At 41.9% G+C, this 19,746-nt stretch overlaps 1 protein-coding gene and 1 non-coding gene across 2 annotated transcripts in view; one reads left to right on the top strand and one right to left on the bottom strand.

The window, feature by feature from the left end:
- Nucleotides 1-19,746, bottom strand: part of LOC6528792 (matrix metalloproteinase-2) — a 72,309-nt gene that overhangs the window by 49,604 nt on the left and 2,959 nt on the right. The window contains exons 2-3 of the mRNA XM_002089790.4: nt 6,427-6,528; nt 6,102-6,304 (exon numbers count right to left, since the gene is read on the bottom strand). Coding sequence (XP_002089826.1) covers nt 6,102-6,304; nt 6,427-6,528 — 305 coding nt within the window. The remainder of the gene's footprint in view (nt 1-6,101; nt 6,305-6,426; nt 6,529-19,746) is intronic.
- On the top strand, nt 104-175 carry Trnam-cau. The gene has a single exon. It is a non-coding gene; the product is annotated as a tRNA-Met (tRNA).

Raw genomic sequence — 19,746 nt, forward strand, 5'->3', positions numbered from 1 at the left:
TCACGCTAGCCTTCAGTTTAGTCGGTATCAAATCTGGTTTATCCATGCTAATTTTCAGAGTGTCACCCTGATATTTCGAAATCTTTTGCGTTTATTCCATATGAGCAGAGTGGCGCAGTGGAAGCGTGCTGGGCCCATAACCCAGAGGTCCGAGGATCGAAACCTTGCTCTGCAAGGGTGACAATATTTTTTGTATAATTTTTATTTATTTTTTATTATGTAAGCCGCATACATATAAACACCTACTGGAATCCACATATGTAAATATGTTCGCTAGAGGTCGCTCAACATTTTGTCTGCTACTAATGAAGTTTTGTTGGGCACATTTCAGTGTCAAATCACAAAAGTGACAAAATGCAATCGCTTTCGTGGCTTCAATGCTGCGTCGTCTCGTTTTGATGGTTTTGACACAACAGAGGAACAAAGGCACCCGAAAATCGTCAGTTGAAGCTGCTCATTTGCTGTCCATGGAAAATTAGACGTTAAATTAGCACACAAAATTGATGCACCAACGGCTGTGTGAGGCAAGTTGGGTGTTTCTGGGTGCTTTTGGGTTGGCAGGATGGCTAAGTGACAGGCTGCGAGTGTTAAGTTGCCCAAAAAGGACGATCTGCAACGGCGGGTGTGTTTGTGCTGCTCCTGATGTTTCTGTGGCGCAGTGACTGATGTGGCACAAAAACCAAATGCCCAGCCTGACTGACTAGTAGTCAGCGGAAAAACACAGACCCAGCCCATTACACTGAGAAAAATAAATCGTATGCTACTTAGAGTTGCAATAATACATATCTTTAAATAAAGAAATGTTAAACTTTAAGGCCTAGAACAATGTATTATTACGTTTTATAAATTAAATTGATAATTAGCCTTCTTTTTACAGAAAGGTTATTTTAGTTCTTAATTTTTTCTCCAAGTTATTAATTTTTGATGAACCGGGAAGCAAAACATTTGGACATGCTAACATATTTTTTGTCTGTGCAAAAACCAGTCTTTGGCCCCCGAATTGACACGTACAAAGAAGCGGACCGCTCGTCCATCCGCTCCTCCCTCCCCCACCAATCCCCTTCTTACCCACCACCAGCCAGCTGCTGTTTTTGCGGCTGTGTCAGCGGGCGGTTGGCAAATGGGTTTTCAATGGGTTCCGTCCCTCGGAAGCCCAATCCTCCAGTCGAGGATTCGATGGCTCGAATTCGGTTCGCCCGCAGCTCGAACAGGAAGCGAGGGACTTATAGGCATTTGTTCGGCGGCAATCCTGCAGCCCACTTGGTTATTAAATTTTGAAATGCTACACCTTTTGCGGTATCGGATTGCCGACTCAAGGAGTAATCGCTAAGACAAAAGATATACTGCACGTGCATATCTGTGTGTGTGCTGAAGGAAAGAAAACCCTTAGCTATATGCTATCAAAGTTCATGCAAAATTCAAAGGCCCAAGCCAGCATAAGAAAATATGCCACATCATAAATTTGGCATATATCACGAGGTGTGTGGGTGTATGTGCTGGTGTGTCTTGGTGTGTGCGAGTGCAATCCTTTCACAGACACTGCCCGCACACAGACAGATGTTGACACAGTTTCCTTGAGCTCCGTCTGAGCTCAGCACAAAATGTCTATTTTAATATGAACCCAAATTGAGGATTTTATTTATGCACGAGCTTAGTTTACAATACTTGCTAGCTTTACCTCAAGCAGCTTTTGTTCCCTACTGTACGCGCACTTTTGTTTCTTTGGTACCCTGTGTTTTCGGTTTTATTCACTCTTTTGGCCCATAAAGACACCCGGACAAAGGGAAAATGACTTAAAAAATACACAGATACCGAATTTTATGAAAAAATATCATAATAAAAATCTCCAGCAGTTAAAATAATTGTCACAGTAATAAAGCAATGCACGAAATTATAACTGACCCGCCGAAGGGCAGATCGAAAAGTTATTCCTATGACATACAGATAATGTTTCAGGTGAATGTGAACTCAAGTAACAGTGAACTTTTAAGGACTGTGCATAAGCCGCTTTCGATTTCCTGCCGTGGCATCCAATTTACCATTACGCGCCCTGAAATTCACCTGCTAAAAGAGCCTTTTCATTGTGCAATTCCATTTTTGCCGAATAGCTTAGTTCGTACTTATAATATTCCATCGGGGAGTTCCTTAAAGCTGCCCTCTGCCAGTTGCCTACTGCCAGCAGTTACTGGGTACAGTCCGGTTCGCTGTTGCAGTCCTGTTCTGGCTGCACTTGCTCCGTTTTATAGCTGGCAAACATTATGGCCATGATTAATGGCAGATAATAATTTCGAGTGCCGAGCACTTGACAGCATACGAAAAGTCAGAAAACTATGGCCAATGGACGCCCATTAGCCCTCGCCGCCCCCCGAAAAAATGCACAACGGACCGACGGCGGACAGAGGAATGTCAGGAGAGATGGGGGATCGGAGGTCACAGGCGGAGGACGCGAAGGATGAGACGGATAAAGGACAAAGTGCAGTAAAGGCAACTCTGCAAATGACTGCTGCAAAATAAACAGCAACAGCAACAGCATCAGAAGCTGAAGCTGAAGCAGCATAAAACTATTGCCATGTTCTGTTTGCGGCATTAAATGCCCTTTCCCTCTCGCTCCCTCCTTACAGCCCTCTCTTTTGCACGCTGTAGCTGCCGTCTCTTTCGGCCTAGTGCGTGTGATTTACTCTGCCTGGCGAATAAATTATGATGAGAAAAACGCTCGCTGGTGTTGATCAGCAAATTATTTTATGCAAATTAAAAATCGTAAAAAATTGGTTATAAATAAAGGCGATATAAGAGGGATAAATGTTGCGCAAGTTGAGACAGTTAGTATCTTCCATTTGGAAGTCAGCAGACCCCAATTTAGTTGCGACTGTGCAGTCATCCAAAACTGATTTGGCCAAACTCTCTTTTTTGGCTGATTTGTACATGACACAGCTGTTGCAAATGACTATTATATGTGGTTTTTGGCTTATAACTGTATTAATAAAGAATTAATAAAACTTAAAATTGTGAAACTGTGTTGTACGCATTAACGCTTTAAGCTCTGATCCAAAAGAGATTTGGGGTTCCCGGTTACATCCTTTCGTTAAAAGCTTTCCCATAAGGAGCAGCGACACTAACTGGCCAAGGACACAATGTCCCGAAACCAAGTGGTGCAGCTCGAGGTGGAGCTGCTTTCTGTTCCAAGGATCCGGTCCTTTTCTTTTGTGGGCGTGCGAGTGTCCGTCATAAAATTACTTTTTATCATTGTTACATGGGCAGCAGGATGGCGCATTTGGGAAAGTCCTTGTCTGCTCGATATTTTGCCGAGTGGCGCATAGTTTTTATGACATTTGCCTGAAGACATCCGTTCACGTCTCCGCTTTAAACAGCTGCAGCTAAAAGGTCTTTCCACGTGCTAGCCCCTTTTTTTCTCAGTGCACCGTGTTAATGGCTCGCATGCACGCTAATAAGCATAAACGCAAACGCAAGAATGTGCGTGTTAAGGACTCTCGGCACATTGGTCCTTTGGCTTCGCTGTGCACTTTATTAATGTTGTTAAAATTCTAACAAATGCCCAGTAAGTGCGCAATGCACATTCACTGATGTTTATTAATGCCACAAAAAACGGCAATTAATGGCCAGCTCTTGACCACATTGTTACTGCTAATAGAGAGAAGGATTGGGAACAAGAAAAAGTGGTCAAAATGAAACAACTTCGCCTCAATTTGAAAAAAAAACCCTCTGCAGCTCGTACAAACTTTCTTTTTGCAATATTTAAAGAATTTTTTCAACAATTTTTCTAGTACCCAAAGAGAAAAAAAGGAATAAAGAATTACGAACGGTTAAGCAAGAACAAAAGGTAAATGGGAAGGAGCAACAGGTGTGAAGACCAGTTTTCCTTTTATTGACACTTTTCCTGGCTGGACAATTGTTTGCCGATGCATTAAGAGAGAAATGGAAAATGAAAAATTGAAACTTAAACGAAGTGAATGAAGGAAAAGCATTTTTTTCTCCCCTCAATAGCTATTTGACAAGTTGACTTTGGAGCACAATCCCGACTGCATAACTGACTTAATTAAGGCAGATTTAAGTTAAAGGAAAAGTGAGTAAATACTTCACAATGGGCAAAGCTTCATTTGCAGCCAAGTAAACGTCACATTACGACTATTGCCACTGCCAAACAAGGATTCTCCCCCTATTCTCTTGCAGGACAATTGCCAATTTAGTTTAAACATTTGCGCAAAGTGCAAGTTTTTGGTCACTTCCGCTGAAGCTGCTGCTGTCACTTGATTTGTGGCTGCACTGCAATTGAAATGTGTTAATAACTAACTTTATATTGAAATGAATAAAGATACTTGAAGCTTGTATCAAAACCTGCGGCGGCAATGTTTATACTTTTATTTTTGAATTAATTATGAACTCTGAAATTATATTATAAAAACAGAAGTAAATAAGTAATGTATTTCTTTCGGTGCAGCCAACAGCAATTCCGACAGTTAATACCAAAGAATTCTGAGATGGCGACAACTTTGTGGCAGGATGTTGTCATTGTGTGTTTTCGCGAGAACGCGGTGAAAACAAAATGAGTACAAAACTGCTAAGAACGACTTCCGTCCCACAATTTCCATGCTGAGCGGAAATGGAAAAACACTTGCCAGCACACAATCAGCCAAACTGAAGCCACTGCCACCAGGCTTTCATTTCGTCTCCTCGTTTTCGCTTTGTGCTGCAATTAAGGAGAACACATGCAGCTAGGCGAAAAGCAGGTCAATACATATTGATATGCCATTGCCAACCTCATCGGTATATGTATATTTCATGTAAAGTCAATTTGATGCGAGCAACCACCGCTGTGATCCGGGATGCCGGGAGTCTGGGGACCCTGGATGCTGCGTAATGCTTTAATTTAGTCGCAATATTGTCCTGCCGTTTCTGCCCCTTTTGGTCGCTTGCCACTTAATGGCCAATTAAGGGTAGACGACACAAGAAATAATTAAATAGCTATCGCTGCATGAACCCCAATGAACCGAACGGAGAGAGAACAGCAGCTTTAAGGGCCACCACGGCGTATGTGCAATGTGACGATGAGCTTTTGCACTTTGCCAGCTCAGCCCGAAAGTATGCAACGCTCGCTGGCGAAAGACCAGCCAGCTCCTTGAAGCTATGCAAATTTAATTGGAAAATTTCCTAATGAGATAGACTCCTCCGGCGCACTGTCCTGTTTAATATTTCAAGCGCAATTATGCAGCTGCGCATTAAAAATCAAACACAACACTAAAAGTGACAGCTGCAATCAGAGAGTCTTCGTTTGGGCTCATCGTAAAATTCAATTTGGCGCAAAGTGTTTAATGAAAGGCAACCACCCACCACCCACCGCACGGCTTTCGAGTTTCTCCTGCCCAGCGGGTCATCTTGGCCAACAGCTGGGAGTAACCGGGAGCAACCGGGAAGCAGTAGCCAACTAAGGTTTCGGAGAGCACTGAATTGTTTTACATAAAAATAAAAACAAGCTCTCGGGCACCAAATTATGCAATCCCATTCTGGGGGCCAGTGCAATGGCCGTAATAAAAATTAACAAGCTACGCAACGTTTGAGTTTTGAATTAATTGACAGCCCGTGTGCACAGGACAACCGAGCAAAAACAGGATTCTCGGGAGCAGGAGCCCTCCTCCGCCTTACAGCTCCTTGTAAATTATAAATTCGCATCTAAATGAACGCTGCAAAATTAATGAACTGCATGCAGTTTAATTGAAATGAACATCCGCAGGAGGGAAAGGAAAGCCAGTCGATGGGGGGTTGCCAACGGAGGTGCATAATGATGGGTTGCTAGGAAGCTAGGTTAAGAAACCTATTTCATTTGAGAAAATTCATCAGATGATCCGAATAACTTGGGGTTTACATAATGTTAATAAAAAATATACAAATTTAGGATACAAGGCTTTAAACGATAGTGAAGCCATAAGGAGTTAGGAGTAATAGCTACTGAGGCGACAGTTAAAGTACTTTTTATGTATTTAATTTCTTGGCTATTGAAAGACCGTATATTATGACGCAGTGATTCCAATTCAAAGTGTGCTCCCAATCTGGTTTCCTTCCTATTGAGCTGCAAAAAGCTGACTTACCTCCACGTAAGATCCGTTTTCGACCACTTGGGTCCCTGCAGAAGGTAGCGCCGCACCCGCACATTGAAGCCGGTGTCGTGATACAGGTTATCTGGCGAGAAGCTGTCCGCGGATCTCTTGTCGCCCACGCCGCACCGAGGTTTCTGTATTAGCCGGGCCGTTGCCGAGTCGATTTGGCCAGTAACTGGAATGTTGCCAAAAGACTGCAGACGGTAATGTTAGTTGTGAAATTGTGCATAATAGATGCGAGGGTGGATGGCATCCAGTGGGATGGCATGGCATCGCATGGTATTGCGGGGAGGGAATGGAATGGAATGGCTCTTACCTGGAGACTCCGGATTGCATCTCTCAGCTGGTGCTCGGTGCGCAGAGCACCCGTTTCCAGGTCCGACTTGGGCAGATAATCAAACTGCATGAGGTAATTGTACTGCAAGGAGAGATGGATAGATACATTAGGGAAGTGTGCCAAAGGAACGGGTATCTCAACAATGGCCCTGTCTGCCATATGGCCAGTTCGGTGAGCCAAACTATTTGTCGTTTTGCAAATGATGCTGCCTGCCAGCATCAACAAAAAAAGAAAGAAAAAATACCCATCGTCCCGAAAAAGGACCAGGACGAAAACTTTTTGCATAAAGTTAATGATAAAAGCAACGCCAGATAGGGCGGCAACAACAACCGAACATAAACAGCAACAAAACTTTAACATTAATAACCAAAAAAGTATGCCACAGAAAAAGTGCAAGGAAACGCTGATGGAGAAGTGCTCGAAGGAAGAAAGCTTGGCAGGGATGTAAGCCATTTCCATATCTCCTGGCCGAAATCATAAAGCTGCTTTCCCGGGCCACTCAGTGCTTAAAGGCATTGCCACACATTTATGCATATTTTTACAACAATCAGCGAAGTTTGTTATGTATTCTGGAAAACAAATTGCGCATGGCATAAATGGTTTATGATGAAATACGCCTAAATCTATTTGTGGTATTGATAAATGTGTTATTTTCCAATGTTAAAGAGTTTGAAATGCTGTAACATCACAAGACTTGTGGCTTATTATACAAATGATAATATGTCCTTAAGAAATGAAGCACGTTTTAAACCTTATCTTTGGGATTGTGCTATGTTATACGAGTAAATGTATTCCCCGTTGGACGGCAGTATTCCCTAGGGAATTCTGCAGAGATCCAAACACGAATGAATACTGGGTCATAACTGTAAAGTGCGAAAACAGAAAACAAATATAACCCAGCTCGGATATCGAATCGATTTCAGTGGCCATATGTGCGTTGCCTCTGGATTTACATATTTTTACATCGCGTGCACGCATATTTATTAACTAACGCACACAGTGGCACGCAGAGCAAACTTGACACATACACCAGCAAATTACGTGACCTGCAAATTTAATTTTCTCTTTCATTTTCCCACATATGAGAAAATTGTCACACTCGCACCACGTTTTCCCCTTGCGCTCGCAACTTTTCGATTTTCGCCTTTCTTGTTATTGTCAGTCGCTTAAAAAATTGTGCACAAAAAGTGGGGGAGTACCAACTTTTGAATGGCCAAACGATTTGCAAATTTCATGCAAAGAATCGTTAGCCAAAAGTTCTGGCCAGATTGGCATTGGTATTGGTAGTGGTATTCTTATAGCGGCAACGTGATGTGTGGCGATTAGTTGGGATTTATTTCGAATGATGAATGGTCTATCCACATCGTGTTTAGGTGCTGAAAAGTAGCTATGTGCGCTGCATAACAATGCACCCATTACTAACTGGTCTTTAATAATGCCAAGCTGAACTTCTGGCGGAGAAAAGTTGTTTGTACTTTAGTAGTACTTTTAGCTGGTCCTAAATTATACAGATTGGCTATAGCTACGAGAAACCCTTCCGCCTTTAATTGTTTCCTCTCAAAGGAGCATAAAAGCAAACAGGGGTTGATTGCTAAGTGAAATCCGCAGATTTGATTCCACTTTTGCGACTTTTTGCCCGAATGCGACATTTAAAAGACCACAAAAGCAACACTAAAGAAACCACATGTAGTTTAAACCAGCGAAAACTTTCTTGGCCGGAATAGAATTTCGCATGCTTCTGCTATTTTATTTATTATTAAACCTGTTACTCGTAGAGTGAATGGGTATACTAGATTCGCTAAAAAGTTAGTAACAGGTATAAGAAAGCTTTTCTGACCCTTTAGTCTTGATCAGGATCAATAGCCGAGTCGATCTGGTCATGTCCGTCTATCCGAACGTCGGGAGCTCAGAAGCTATAAAAGTTTAAGAAATATTGAAATTTATTGTGTGCACTGCACTAGCAAAGTGACGGGTATCTGATAGTCGGGGAACTCGACAATAGCATTCTCTCTTGTTTTTTTACTTAGCTCCCGCAGCGCTGCAAGTACTTCAGGTCCGTAATAAAGGACGAAGGCGGAGCAATGGAAATAAACCCGACACTGGATCCGGGGAGGTGGAGCATTAACCAGCTCCTGACCCCGGGAAAGCACAGATCCCAGCCGAATGTGCGTCACAAAAAGTTGGCTTAGACCCACCTCCCTTCGAGGGGTCGGCTGTCACGTTGCTCGGAACGCGTCACCAGCGAAGCACCGGCCATACGTAACGCCAATAAAAGTAAGAAAGCCCACACTAGCAAATTGAAATTCACATAACGATCCCCGTAGCAATGTGGAGCTCTCTGTCTCCGCCACTGTCTTCATGCCCCATCCATCTCGCCCCCCCTTCCCCACTCCTCTTAGGCTACACGAAAACAATATCAATTAATAAATGTATGTTGCTTGAAATGCAAAGGCGAAACCCAAGTACTGTGGAAACTCCATAAGACAAGTCTTAAGTGGTTCAAAATAAATAAATTTGTATGTATTCATTCAAACTTGTCAGTAAAGCTATATATTCTATAAACATCATAGCTGCATTATATACAAATTGGTAAACGTAAGTTCACGTACCTTTTAAAAGAAATTATTGCATTTTGGGATATTAAAAATATAAAATAAATACAATAAGATAAAGAAGTATCACTTAGATTATTTTTTTATTCTCTTTGTCCATAATGTAAGGTTTAATCGTATCAACGGGTTAATGTTTTTGTTGCGTCCTCCTTAGGCGGACCTGCCTGTTTAATCTGTGGGTGGGGATAAGACTAATGTGGCACACAGCGGAAGCCGAATGTCTGGCCAGCGGACACACCGGCAGACGCCTCAAGTTTCTTAATGAATGGAAGACCCGTCCATCGAGGAGCTGGCTGATGGAGGGAATCGGTAGAGCCTGGTTTCCTTTCGAGCGGACGCAACTAGTCAATTTGGCTAATCGAAGGCTTTGCGGGCTGTAAACAGTACTTAGGAAAGGTGTGCCAAATGGCAGAGAAGCGAGCATTTTACGACAACAATAAACTATAATTCGTAGTTATGAATGGATGGGTATGTGAATGAATTGCTCGTCTTCAAGCGACGGAAGTGCTCACATTTGACCCCCCTCCAGCGCTGTTGAACAGCGTTTCCCCATCCCCACTTTGGTATCAATCATTTATGCATTGGCCTTTTGCGTTTTTAATGAGAAATTTGTGGCCCGCTCTACGTGTTTGAAAATCGGGGGAAAGCGGGCAACTGACGGTGGGGACTACGTACGTGGCCAAGCCATGATTCTGACTAATAGAAAAACGCCAGTGGAGTGGAAAAAGTCGGGGAACAGAGGTGAGCATCGTATCAGAATCAGAAACAATAACAGTAAAACATTGCTACGTGAGTATTTGTCGTGTAAACAAAATCATGTTATCAAAATATAATAACGAACAGCAATAACGAAAAACAATTGAGAAAAGTGCGAATGGCTGGGCAAGGGGCAAGGAGCAAGGGGCGAGTGGTTGTAGGTATGGGCATGGGTATGGGTAAACGGCTTTTCCACACTGCCATCCAATAATTGTGGGGCTTAATTTAGTTAAGTTGGCGTGTCTCAAGGAAAACTTCTCGCCACCGACTGCTGGTGAAAGTGTGAAAGTAAATTGAACGATGGACGAGGCGATATGTTTATTATTTTATTGGATTATAAATATATGAGCGCGGGTCGCAAAGAAATAAAAATAAAGGCCTTATCCGGGCGCCTAATTCAATTAACTTCGAGGCGAGTGTGTGTTCTTCATTAGTGGGGAAAGGGCATGTATGCAGAATGTGTTGTGGGGTCAAGGCAAAGACAAAAGTAATTAAAATTATAGACAATAGGATGAGCTATAAAAGGGCGAAGTTTGTGAAATGATATATTAAAATATTTTAAATGTAATTAAGAACGAATATATATTTCACAACGAAATAGAGCGCCACTCATAGACATATCCCTTTCGTACTTGGTAAGCTTTATTTTAAAAAACAATCAAAAGTTTTCGAACTGCTTTTATGGAAACCGCAAAAACAAATCATAATGGCTAAAATGCCGGCCATATCGCAGTGCTCCACATGCGGCAGTGGCTAATAAAAACCACCTACAAATGTCGTCGGATCGGCAGGCAAACAAGCCAATAAAAATGACAGGCAACTGCAACAAACGAGCGCATCCATCTAAGCCCTCCTTGCTCCTTCTGTGCCTGCCAAGAAGGACATAGCTTTAGATCCTGCCACAAATTCTGTAAAATGCGCAAAGGAGCAAGAAAGAAAGCAGATGGAGCGGGATTCTAGAAATGGAGAGACCACAAAGAGCATAAAATCGAGGCCAAATTGCCAGGATATGGACCTAAATGTGTCGCCAGAACAACAGGTCCTTGCCACAAACAAATTTACTGCAAGTGAGTGTGTGAAATGGTTTCCAAATCAATAGTATTAATGGCTTTATTGAGTTCACGCTGGAAATGATAATGAATCTGGTTTTAATCATACATTCACATTTTGTGAGAGGTTTGCATAGCATTGAAAGATAACATTTGAAGTTTATTATGTATGTTTGTTCAAGATTTACAATAAAACGTATCTATCAGTTTTAATATTTAATATTATAAATTCGAGTAACTTTTTCAATCAAAGTCGTGCTTATAAAAGCAAGGGCTTAATAGCTTCTATCTTTTATTATACCCGTTACTCGTAGAGTAAAAGGGTATACTAGATTCGTTAAAAAGTATGTAACAGGCAGAAGGAAGCGTTTCGGACCATATAAAGTATATATATTCTTGATCTGGATCAATTGCGAGTCGATCTGGCCGTGTCCGTCTGTCTGTCCGTCTGTCCGTCCGTATGAACGCTGAGATCTCAGGAACTACAAAAGCTAGAAAGTTTAGATTAGGCATACAGACTGCAGAGACATAGACGCATCGCAAGTTTGTCTATTCATGTTGCCACGCCCACTCTAACGCCCACAAACCGCCAAAAACTGTCAGTGTTGAAGTCTCTTCTTCGCACTTGTACTAGCTGAGTAACGGGTATCAGATAGTCGGTACAAAGTAATAGGTAATTATATGCCATATTAAATTTTGTAACAATTATTCTTATATGCAATTTCGGAATCTCTTTTTTCGTTTCAGTAGCATTCTTCAGACTTCAAAACTGTTCGGTTGACCTGCTCCATTTAGAGCAACACACGTTCCCCTTTTCGGCGGCCCATCCCAGCCCGTTTCCATGCATTTCCTGCTGCTGTCTCATAAAAGTCTTGGATACACACACGTCTTTTAAAACATGTGCGCCACTCATACCTCATTTTCTCCTCTCATCGAGTCCCCATCCCCATCGCATCCCACGCCCGCCCATCCCACATGGGCTCCTTAGCAATTTATAGACTGCGAATTTTAATAAAAAGGATGTGCCAGCTAGCGGCTCGAGTGATGACCACGCCCACCACGGCAAACATTTAATAAAAAAGACACACACCCACCCACGCACTCCTTCAAAGGCTGGACAAAGTGAAGAGATGGTTAAATTAATTGAAATCAACATTGATTAATGTGGGATAAGAAAAGCAACGAAGCCAAAGGAAAGAGCAGAGAGATAGGGTTGGATACTATATTATTGAAAGTTGCTTTGTTGCCCCATCGTCGCCAGTACAGAGGGAGAAAGGGGTAGCCAATTAGGTAGGACTTCGACAATTTGTGATTACTACTCCCTTTAATTACGCATATCGAATTTACATATCGAAATACATCCATTTTAGACGTATGTACATTCTTCTGCTGGCACAATTGAATATATTTTTTCGCCGTGTAGTCCATCAAATGAACCCACCGCAAAGCTGCAAACACGCAACGTTCAATGCGCCTGGCGAATAGCTCGTGGTCCGTCTTTCAACCTGCCACAAGTTGAGTTGGCAGTTGGCCGTTGGTGCTTGTGTTTGTGTTTGTGCTTGCACTTTAATTAGACCACAGGACGTAAATTGCAATATCCCCGCCCACGACCCACAGCCCACTGGCAGCCCCATCTGGGGACCAGAGTTTATGGGAAAGTGATGAGATACTCGCCACTTGCCAGCCGCCAGGTTCTCGAGGCCCGAGCGTTTACTTTGTCGCCGCGTCCGAGCAACAAGTCATCAAAGGCGTCCCAACCCCACTCCCAATACCCACTTCCCCCTTTCCTTCTCGCTAACACCACGATACCACAACCTCAATCATTCCGTTCCCAATCAGTCTATACCCGCCCTCAATCGCCCCAGACAATAGGTTCAATCCCCAGAAGAGGCGGCGTAAATAGCAAAGATGGGTAGATGAAAATGGAAATGGAAATGGCAAAGAGTGAGGACTCCAAGGCGAACTGCACTCTTGATTAACTGCGCTTTGTGTCCGAGAGCCATTTGCAATAAACAAATAAATCATTATTTATATCAACGCGCTTCGGCGCTCTGTTCCGCTCAAAAACAAAGCATCCAAGTTTGCGTTCAATGACTCGGCATGACAGTTAAATAAACAGAAATCGATGTGTGGACATACAACGCCTTGAGATCCGAGACCTGGAATAGCTGCAGCATATGCCATATGGCTAGCCAATTACACTCGTATGCAAAGTCTGCAACCAGCCTGGCTAAAAGGTTTTAACTTGTGACATTAAGACCATTTGCAGACGAAGCAACTCGATATGGTCGCTGATATATGGTCGGAATCCTCCGCGCCCAGTCGTTTCGAGTCAGCTTTCTGCTTTCAGGGGATAGTGCATAAATTCGCTTAATAATTCAATTGAGGGTGCCATGTTTTAGCCAACTTTATTTCCTTGGTTAGCGACAGCAGCTCAAACAACCGTCATATAAAACATGCAGGGAGTGTGGTTGAAGGAGCATTATTGAACATTTAAACATTTTGAAGTATTAAATAAATAATTTGCAGTATTAAATAACTGAAATTTTTTTTATATAATTCCCTTACAAGGTCAATAAAACTAATTTTGACTTTATAGGTACTTCCGTAATTTAGTTTAGTTTGTTCATTTGGAAACATCCCCTTTGCGAAATCTGATTTCGTTTGGACTAAATTTCTTGGCCTCCCACTGGAATGCAAAGTCAATTCAAATTATTTTACACGGAATGAGACGAGATATTATCTTCTGCAGTGCTACCGGTTGTTTGGCGCCAATTGTGGAGTTAGTCTTACATAAATAAGGCCAGAAACCTGCTGCAAACTGCTATTAATTTGACCAACCTAGCTGGATATTCATCGTCAGTATATTTTGCTGCATATGCGTATATATTTTACATCACCGACGAAACCCGTTTTGGCCATATCACGACTGCCGTTTGATGAAATTAGCGGAGTAGCTGACGAGTGTGGCAAAATTAGGTGGCTAAGCGGAAAAACAAAACCCCCGAACGGCCAAATGAGTTGGTCAATATTTGTGCACTTTGAAGCGCAGATGAGACTCGGATGAGAAAGAGCTTCGAGGGAATGTCGCTGACTCACAAATCTGGGTTTAAATGATTGGTGCCCAACAGGTAAGCAGTGAATTCACACGGCTAAAAAAAGGATGACTCAAAAATATATTTTTAAAACCAGCAAAAAAAGGGAGAAGATCTCTCTTCGGAATTTGAATTACAATTGCAAATACCAATTATAGCTTAGGATACCCTACAATAAATAAATAATTTTTCAATAAAATTATTGAATATTCCGATATATATTTTTGAACTTGATGTGAAATATTTCTCTGTATTCATTAACAACGCTTCAGAAACCATAATTGCTAATTAAAAGAGTTTTTCTCAGTGCGCACGAATGACTCCTACATGTGCGTTATGTTGTTCCTTTCGTGCCTTCTTTGGCTTTGGGGTTTGAAGCCGCGTTGAGTTGAAGCTGTAAGTGCAGCTGGATCTCGAGCTGGAGCTTAAGTCTCAGTTCGGCAACATGCCGCATAATTGATGGCACATTCAGCGCTTAAAAGGAAACCTGCTCGCTGCACAAATGTCGCCCAAAAAAGGCGTTGTCATTGCCATTGTTGCTTGGTGCTGGTTGCTACATGTTGCCTGCTGGATGTCAGTGGTTGGATGTTTCTCTGAAAAAGGCCAGGCCAAGCAGCTGCGGCATCTTGCGCATCATTAAATTCAAGTCAAGAAATCAAGACTCCGCCGATCTGCCTTCTGGCGCTGCCTTCTGCCAAAATATCAAAGATGTCGGTTTTGGGTAGATTCTTTGGGGTATACGTATACCCCTCGCTGGGGCTCAACAACTCCCGTTAGCTCGCGTGCTTCTCGGCATTTCGATTCTCCCAAATCAAGGCAAGCCAAAATAAATAAATCGAAAATAAATGCTTTTTATATGCTTCCGATTGTTGATGTTTTTTTGTGCTGCTGCAATCAAAGGCGCGCGTCGTGGCACAAAAATGTGATAATTAATACAAGCACAAAATCCGAAAACAAAGAAAAAAACAAAAAAAAAAAAGGGAGGGAAAAACAGGCGGCATCAATGAATCTGGGTCAATCCAATTGTTTTATATTCTGTTTATGTTTTTCTTCTCTGTGCAGCTCTTCGTGGCGCTCTTAGAACTCCACCAAATCCACCAACGAATTTCTGGCTTGGGCTATACATATAAATTTATTTATGCATTTCCACCTTTGCCAGCGCCAACCTCAGGATTTATTGCGCTTTTATTCTTCCTGCCATTATAGACCGTTGGAAACAAATCTGCATACGGGTTTTGGAGTGTGAATGCATGTGTTTCTGCTAATGGCTGGACGTCCGGATCGGTTTTCAGCTCCTTTCAGCACTTTACCCCGAGTGTATCTCTTAGTCCTCCTCGGGCTCTGCGTAAGTGAAATGCAAAACAGATAAAGCTGGAACTTTCCGCAATGATTGTGCAATTCCGATAATGCATTATTCGCTTTTCAGCACTTATTTGAGTGATATGCTCGAGTGGCAAAAGCATAAATTCATGACTGTTTAGAAAATCATTGTTCTGCTTGAAAGCTCAAAGAGGCACCAAGGTATATTTTTTTTCCAACTTTAATAATTAACGAGAATTCTTAGTTTATATAGCGCTTTTTAGTATTAATAAGTAGTATCAAGACATGAAGAATTTATGATAAAATATTTTAATTATACAGCCATTATACATATATGCATTCTCTCAATAGCTTTTGCCCCTTTCCATTTGAAAATATCTATGGCATATTTCCAACTATCCTCTTTGTTAAAATATGAGCTATCGGATTCTTCTCCCAGAAATTTTACCTCTATTCACCCTTTTGAGGAAATGAATCATGGCAACTGCTAACCGACATTGAGGACAGCTCAGTAAATGTGAATACACCCATCCGTGTGAATGTTGCTGAAAGTTTATAGAGGACTGGTCGTCCGTACGGATGTCCGCGCTGGAGTCCGCATCTGTATCCGCGTTGGCGTTCCATCGGCTAATGTGCATGCAGATTGAGTTTGAGCGCTGGTTGGCAGGCAGACTGTCAGAAATTGTGTATGCACAACAAATGTCTCATATTTTTGGGTACGCAGCCATAATGATGCATAAAATGCAGTGAGACAACGAAAAAAGCAGCGGAAAGCGAAAGAAAATCAACATAAATGCATCAATCATACACCGCGTGGGTCGGCAAGACGATAACACTTCAATCTCTACATTCTCTTTCTTCCTGTCTCTAAATTTCCCAACCCCCAAGTGACATTAAAAATCAATCAATGGCACATTAAATTAATGAATATTACAACAACAATGGAGATCGGGGCTACTGTTGATGCTTCTGCCTGCGGGCTTATCGCCCAGCTGAGTGTTTCCTTTTTGATGCGCCTGTTTTGTGTTATCAGTACATTAATTAAGTATATAATTCAAACGTATATAAACCGTAATGCTTCCTATTTATTCGCCTTTGCATATATTAGCTTAAACGAGCACGTTTTTATTTCGACGCCGCGTAATTGCAAGGAGAGCCATTTCTGAGATCGCAATTAAAAACAAAAGATAATGAATGTTAGAGATCCTCGACTATCAGATACTACTAGGCAACGACTGCAAACGGAGTCACACAATACAGAATATATATACTTTATAGGGTCGAAAAAGGATCCTACGTATTACGAGTAACGGGTATATCAAGAGAAGATGCTTACGTATAAAGCTTCTACAGAATACTAAGAGGTTTAATTCTTTGCAAGATTTTAAATGCAACTGATTATATTTATTAATGAAAAATTCATAATTCTAAAAGTTCAACATAAATTACCCGTTGTAAAAAAATGGATGTCATGTTTTCGATGAAATGATATTTATTTATTTTTCTTTAGCACATATATATATATTTTTTTAGCACATAAACTTCTGTTTGGTACTAACATAGTTTTTGTATTCCGCTCCTTTACCAATGCAAATTGGGCATTATTTGTTCTTGTGCTCGGCTCGAAAATTTTTCCGCTCCTTGCATTTCAATGCGTGTTTAGTTGCAGCGCACACACAAACACGTATCGGATGTAGTTTATTTTACATACCTTTTTTCTGGGCTGCTAGCAAGCAATGCCAGAAAGGCAGCTGGATTTTTCTATAGGTCCCTACGTGACACAATTAAAAAAATAAATAGGAAACAAGCCTGCAGCAACTGCATCTCCCACCATTATGTATTGAAAGCGAAATTTAATAAAAGCTTTTTAAGCCACGTAAATGCACGCCTGTGTTGCATGACTGGCCGGCAGGGGGCGCCAGTGAGCTTAGTCCTTTTGCTTCACACAGGATTACATTTTTGTCGTCTAAAAGCCAGTGGAAAATTGGCTTTTCCACGAAAAATTACTCTAATTAAAGAAATCTGTTAAGAGTAAGATAAAATGTAATGAAATTATAACTGAGTTGTATAATAAAGATTGAGATTCAGGAAATATTGCCTTCCTTTTATAGACCTAATAAAACTTTTGTTCTTGTTTTTTCTTAGTGATTTTAAATTCCCATGACACGCACAAAATTCCGTACGGCTGTTAGTCACTGATTTAATACGGGGTGAGGGATTTCCTTCACTCGAATCATTTTATTTAACTTTCTAAGTAACCGGGCAGGTCTCATTAAGGCATTTTACAGGTGACAAGCGGCATTTGTCAGTGGGTCGCACTCATTCACTGACAAATTGCCTTACAAAAATGATAATTTATTCGAGGGAAACGGCATCCGTGTCGTGTCAACGATTCCAGCGGAAATATCTGTTATTGTAATTGATAATAACATTAATGTGCTGCTCAATTTATTAAAATTCCCCCCTGTATTTTCCCGGCTTTTGGAACCACACTGAATCAGCAGCTTTGACTTGACTTAATGTGCCTGGAGACCGTCGACAGTTAATTAATAGCGGCAAATTTAATCTGTTCCAAGTGGGATCTGACTCGATTCACTCTCCTGGCTGTTCCTGTGTCTGATTATCGCGTATGAAGTTTGCATTAAAAAATTATACGATCTGATCTGGCTGCTGCTGTATACGTGCACATATGACTGTTACCGCTCGACACACTCAACTGGCGCTCCAAGAATTGTCATAAGCCTATTAAGAGGCTGATTGTTCTTGCCAGAGACTTGGCGGTGCCCTTCCCTGTCTTGAGTGTGCCATAAAAGTAATGCCACCGATCGGGGAGGGTTGACTCTCGAGCTGGGGACTGGCTCTCCTACCAGGAAGCCGTAAAACAATCAACGAAAATGCTCAGAATGACTTCCATCAGCTGCAACTGCGTTAATTGCATTCCGAAAATGAGGAATTTGGTGGGTCTGACAATGGATCAATTAAAAATGAGTAATAAAGCGTATAACTGCACTGTCTGAATTGCCTTAAATGGCTGCATAAATAAGGATTGGGCATTATATGCAGGGATTCTGTTAATTCTGTATAGTCACCACTTCTCACTTACTGCACATATTCCATATTTGGAAATCATACATTTTTCCACATACTTCAACTCAACTTGGCCGATTTATCAAACTGAATTACACTAAACATGGGTTCTTTGCTAAAGAAATTGATAAAATAAGAACTGTCCCAAGGAATATTGAGTAATTATCGAGTCGAGAAAAAACTATTTAAAGGCAAAGTATTAATACATTATAAAGTGTATGTTTTCTCCGCCGCCAGTTTTAGGAAATATTCTAAATAGGTGATTTGAATTCTGAAGATATTGAAGAGTTTTCTTACGCATTCGTAATGAATCATGAACATGTCTCGATCACTTTCATTTCCCACGAAGAACAGGAAACACCTGTTCTTGTCGCTGACCAAAATTTCATTGTGCTTTCTTTTTTCGAACTCATTGGGAAACTACCCTTGAGTGGCAGAAAGACCTCGGCCGCAAATAGCAATTACAAATACAAACACGAAAGTTGAAAGTCCCCAAAGTCTGCGGATGACAACGCTTCCTTCCATAGTTGTACCAATTAGAATTTTGCGAAACTCCAAAGAAAATAGCAACAGTTTGCTCACTCCGCCTTCCTTCTGTCACTGCCCCTGTCCCTGTCCCAGTGGCAGTGGCAGTGGCAGCGGAAACTTACACATACATCTTGGCAGGCCCCTTTCCCTCAGACAGATATATCCCCATTTCTATAAACGCTACTGCGTGGCGACATGCAAATGTGTGTGGTTGTGCGCCTGCAGATAAGTTAACTTCACTTCACTTTCTATATGTGTATGTACATTTTCCGGACTACTTCCGTTGGGGCATGCAACCGCAGAGCAGAGCAGAATAGCGCCGTGCCGTGACCCTGCCACCCGCCATCCACCGTCCTTTCTAGTATCTAAGGGCTTACTCCCGCCACCCCGAGATAAAAAAGGACCGACTGCACTCAGGAAAATCGGCGTATTTAGAATGCTATTAAGAGTAGCCAGTTTTAAATATATAGCATATAGAAATTTGAGAAAATTTGCAACTGGGAGTAATCATTATCAGCAACCAATATTCTCCTGCATTTTTCTCTCCGTGTATGGCATCTTGCACTTCGTCTTGGCTCCATTTCCATCATTTATTTGATTACACGCCACTCATAAGCGTGAGTGCGTGCGTGTATGCGAGCCATCCGGAGAGTGTGTGAGTGGGCCGAGGGTGTGCCAGTATGTGTGCGTGCGGGGGGGTGTACGAGTACGTTTATTGAACCGACTTCATGGCATCGCCTAGCTGGCGACACTCAGGCGAACTCAACCCAGTAAGACTCAACTCAACTCGCCGACTTGCCCGCTCGGTCCGCCTCGGATTCTTGGTTTTTTTTTTGTTTTCAGTTCCGCTCA

The sequence above is a fragment of the Drosophila yakuba genome, chromosome 2L, assembly GCF_016746365.2.
Source record: "Drosophila yakuba strain Tai18E2 chromosome 2L, Prin_Dyak_Tai18E2_2.1, whole genome shotgun sequence".
Lineage (NCBI taxonomy): Eukaryota > Metazoa > Arthropoda > Insecta > Diptera > Drosophilidae > Drosophila > Drosophila yakuba.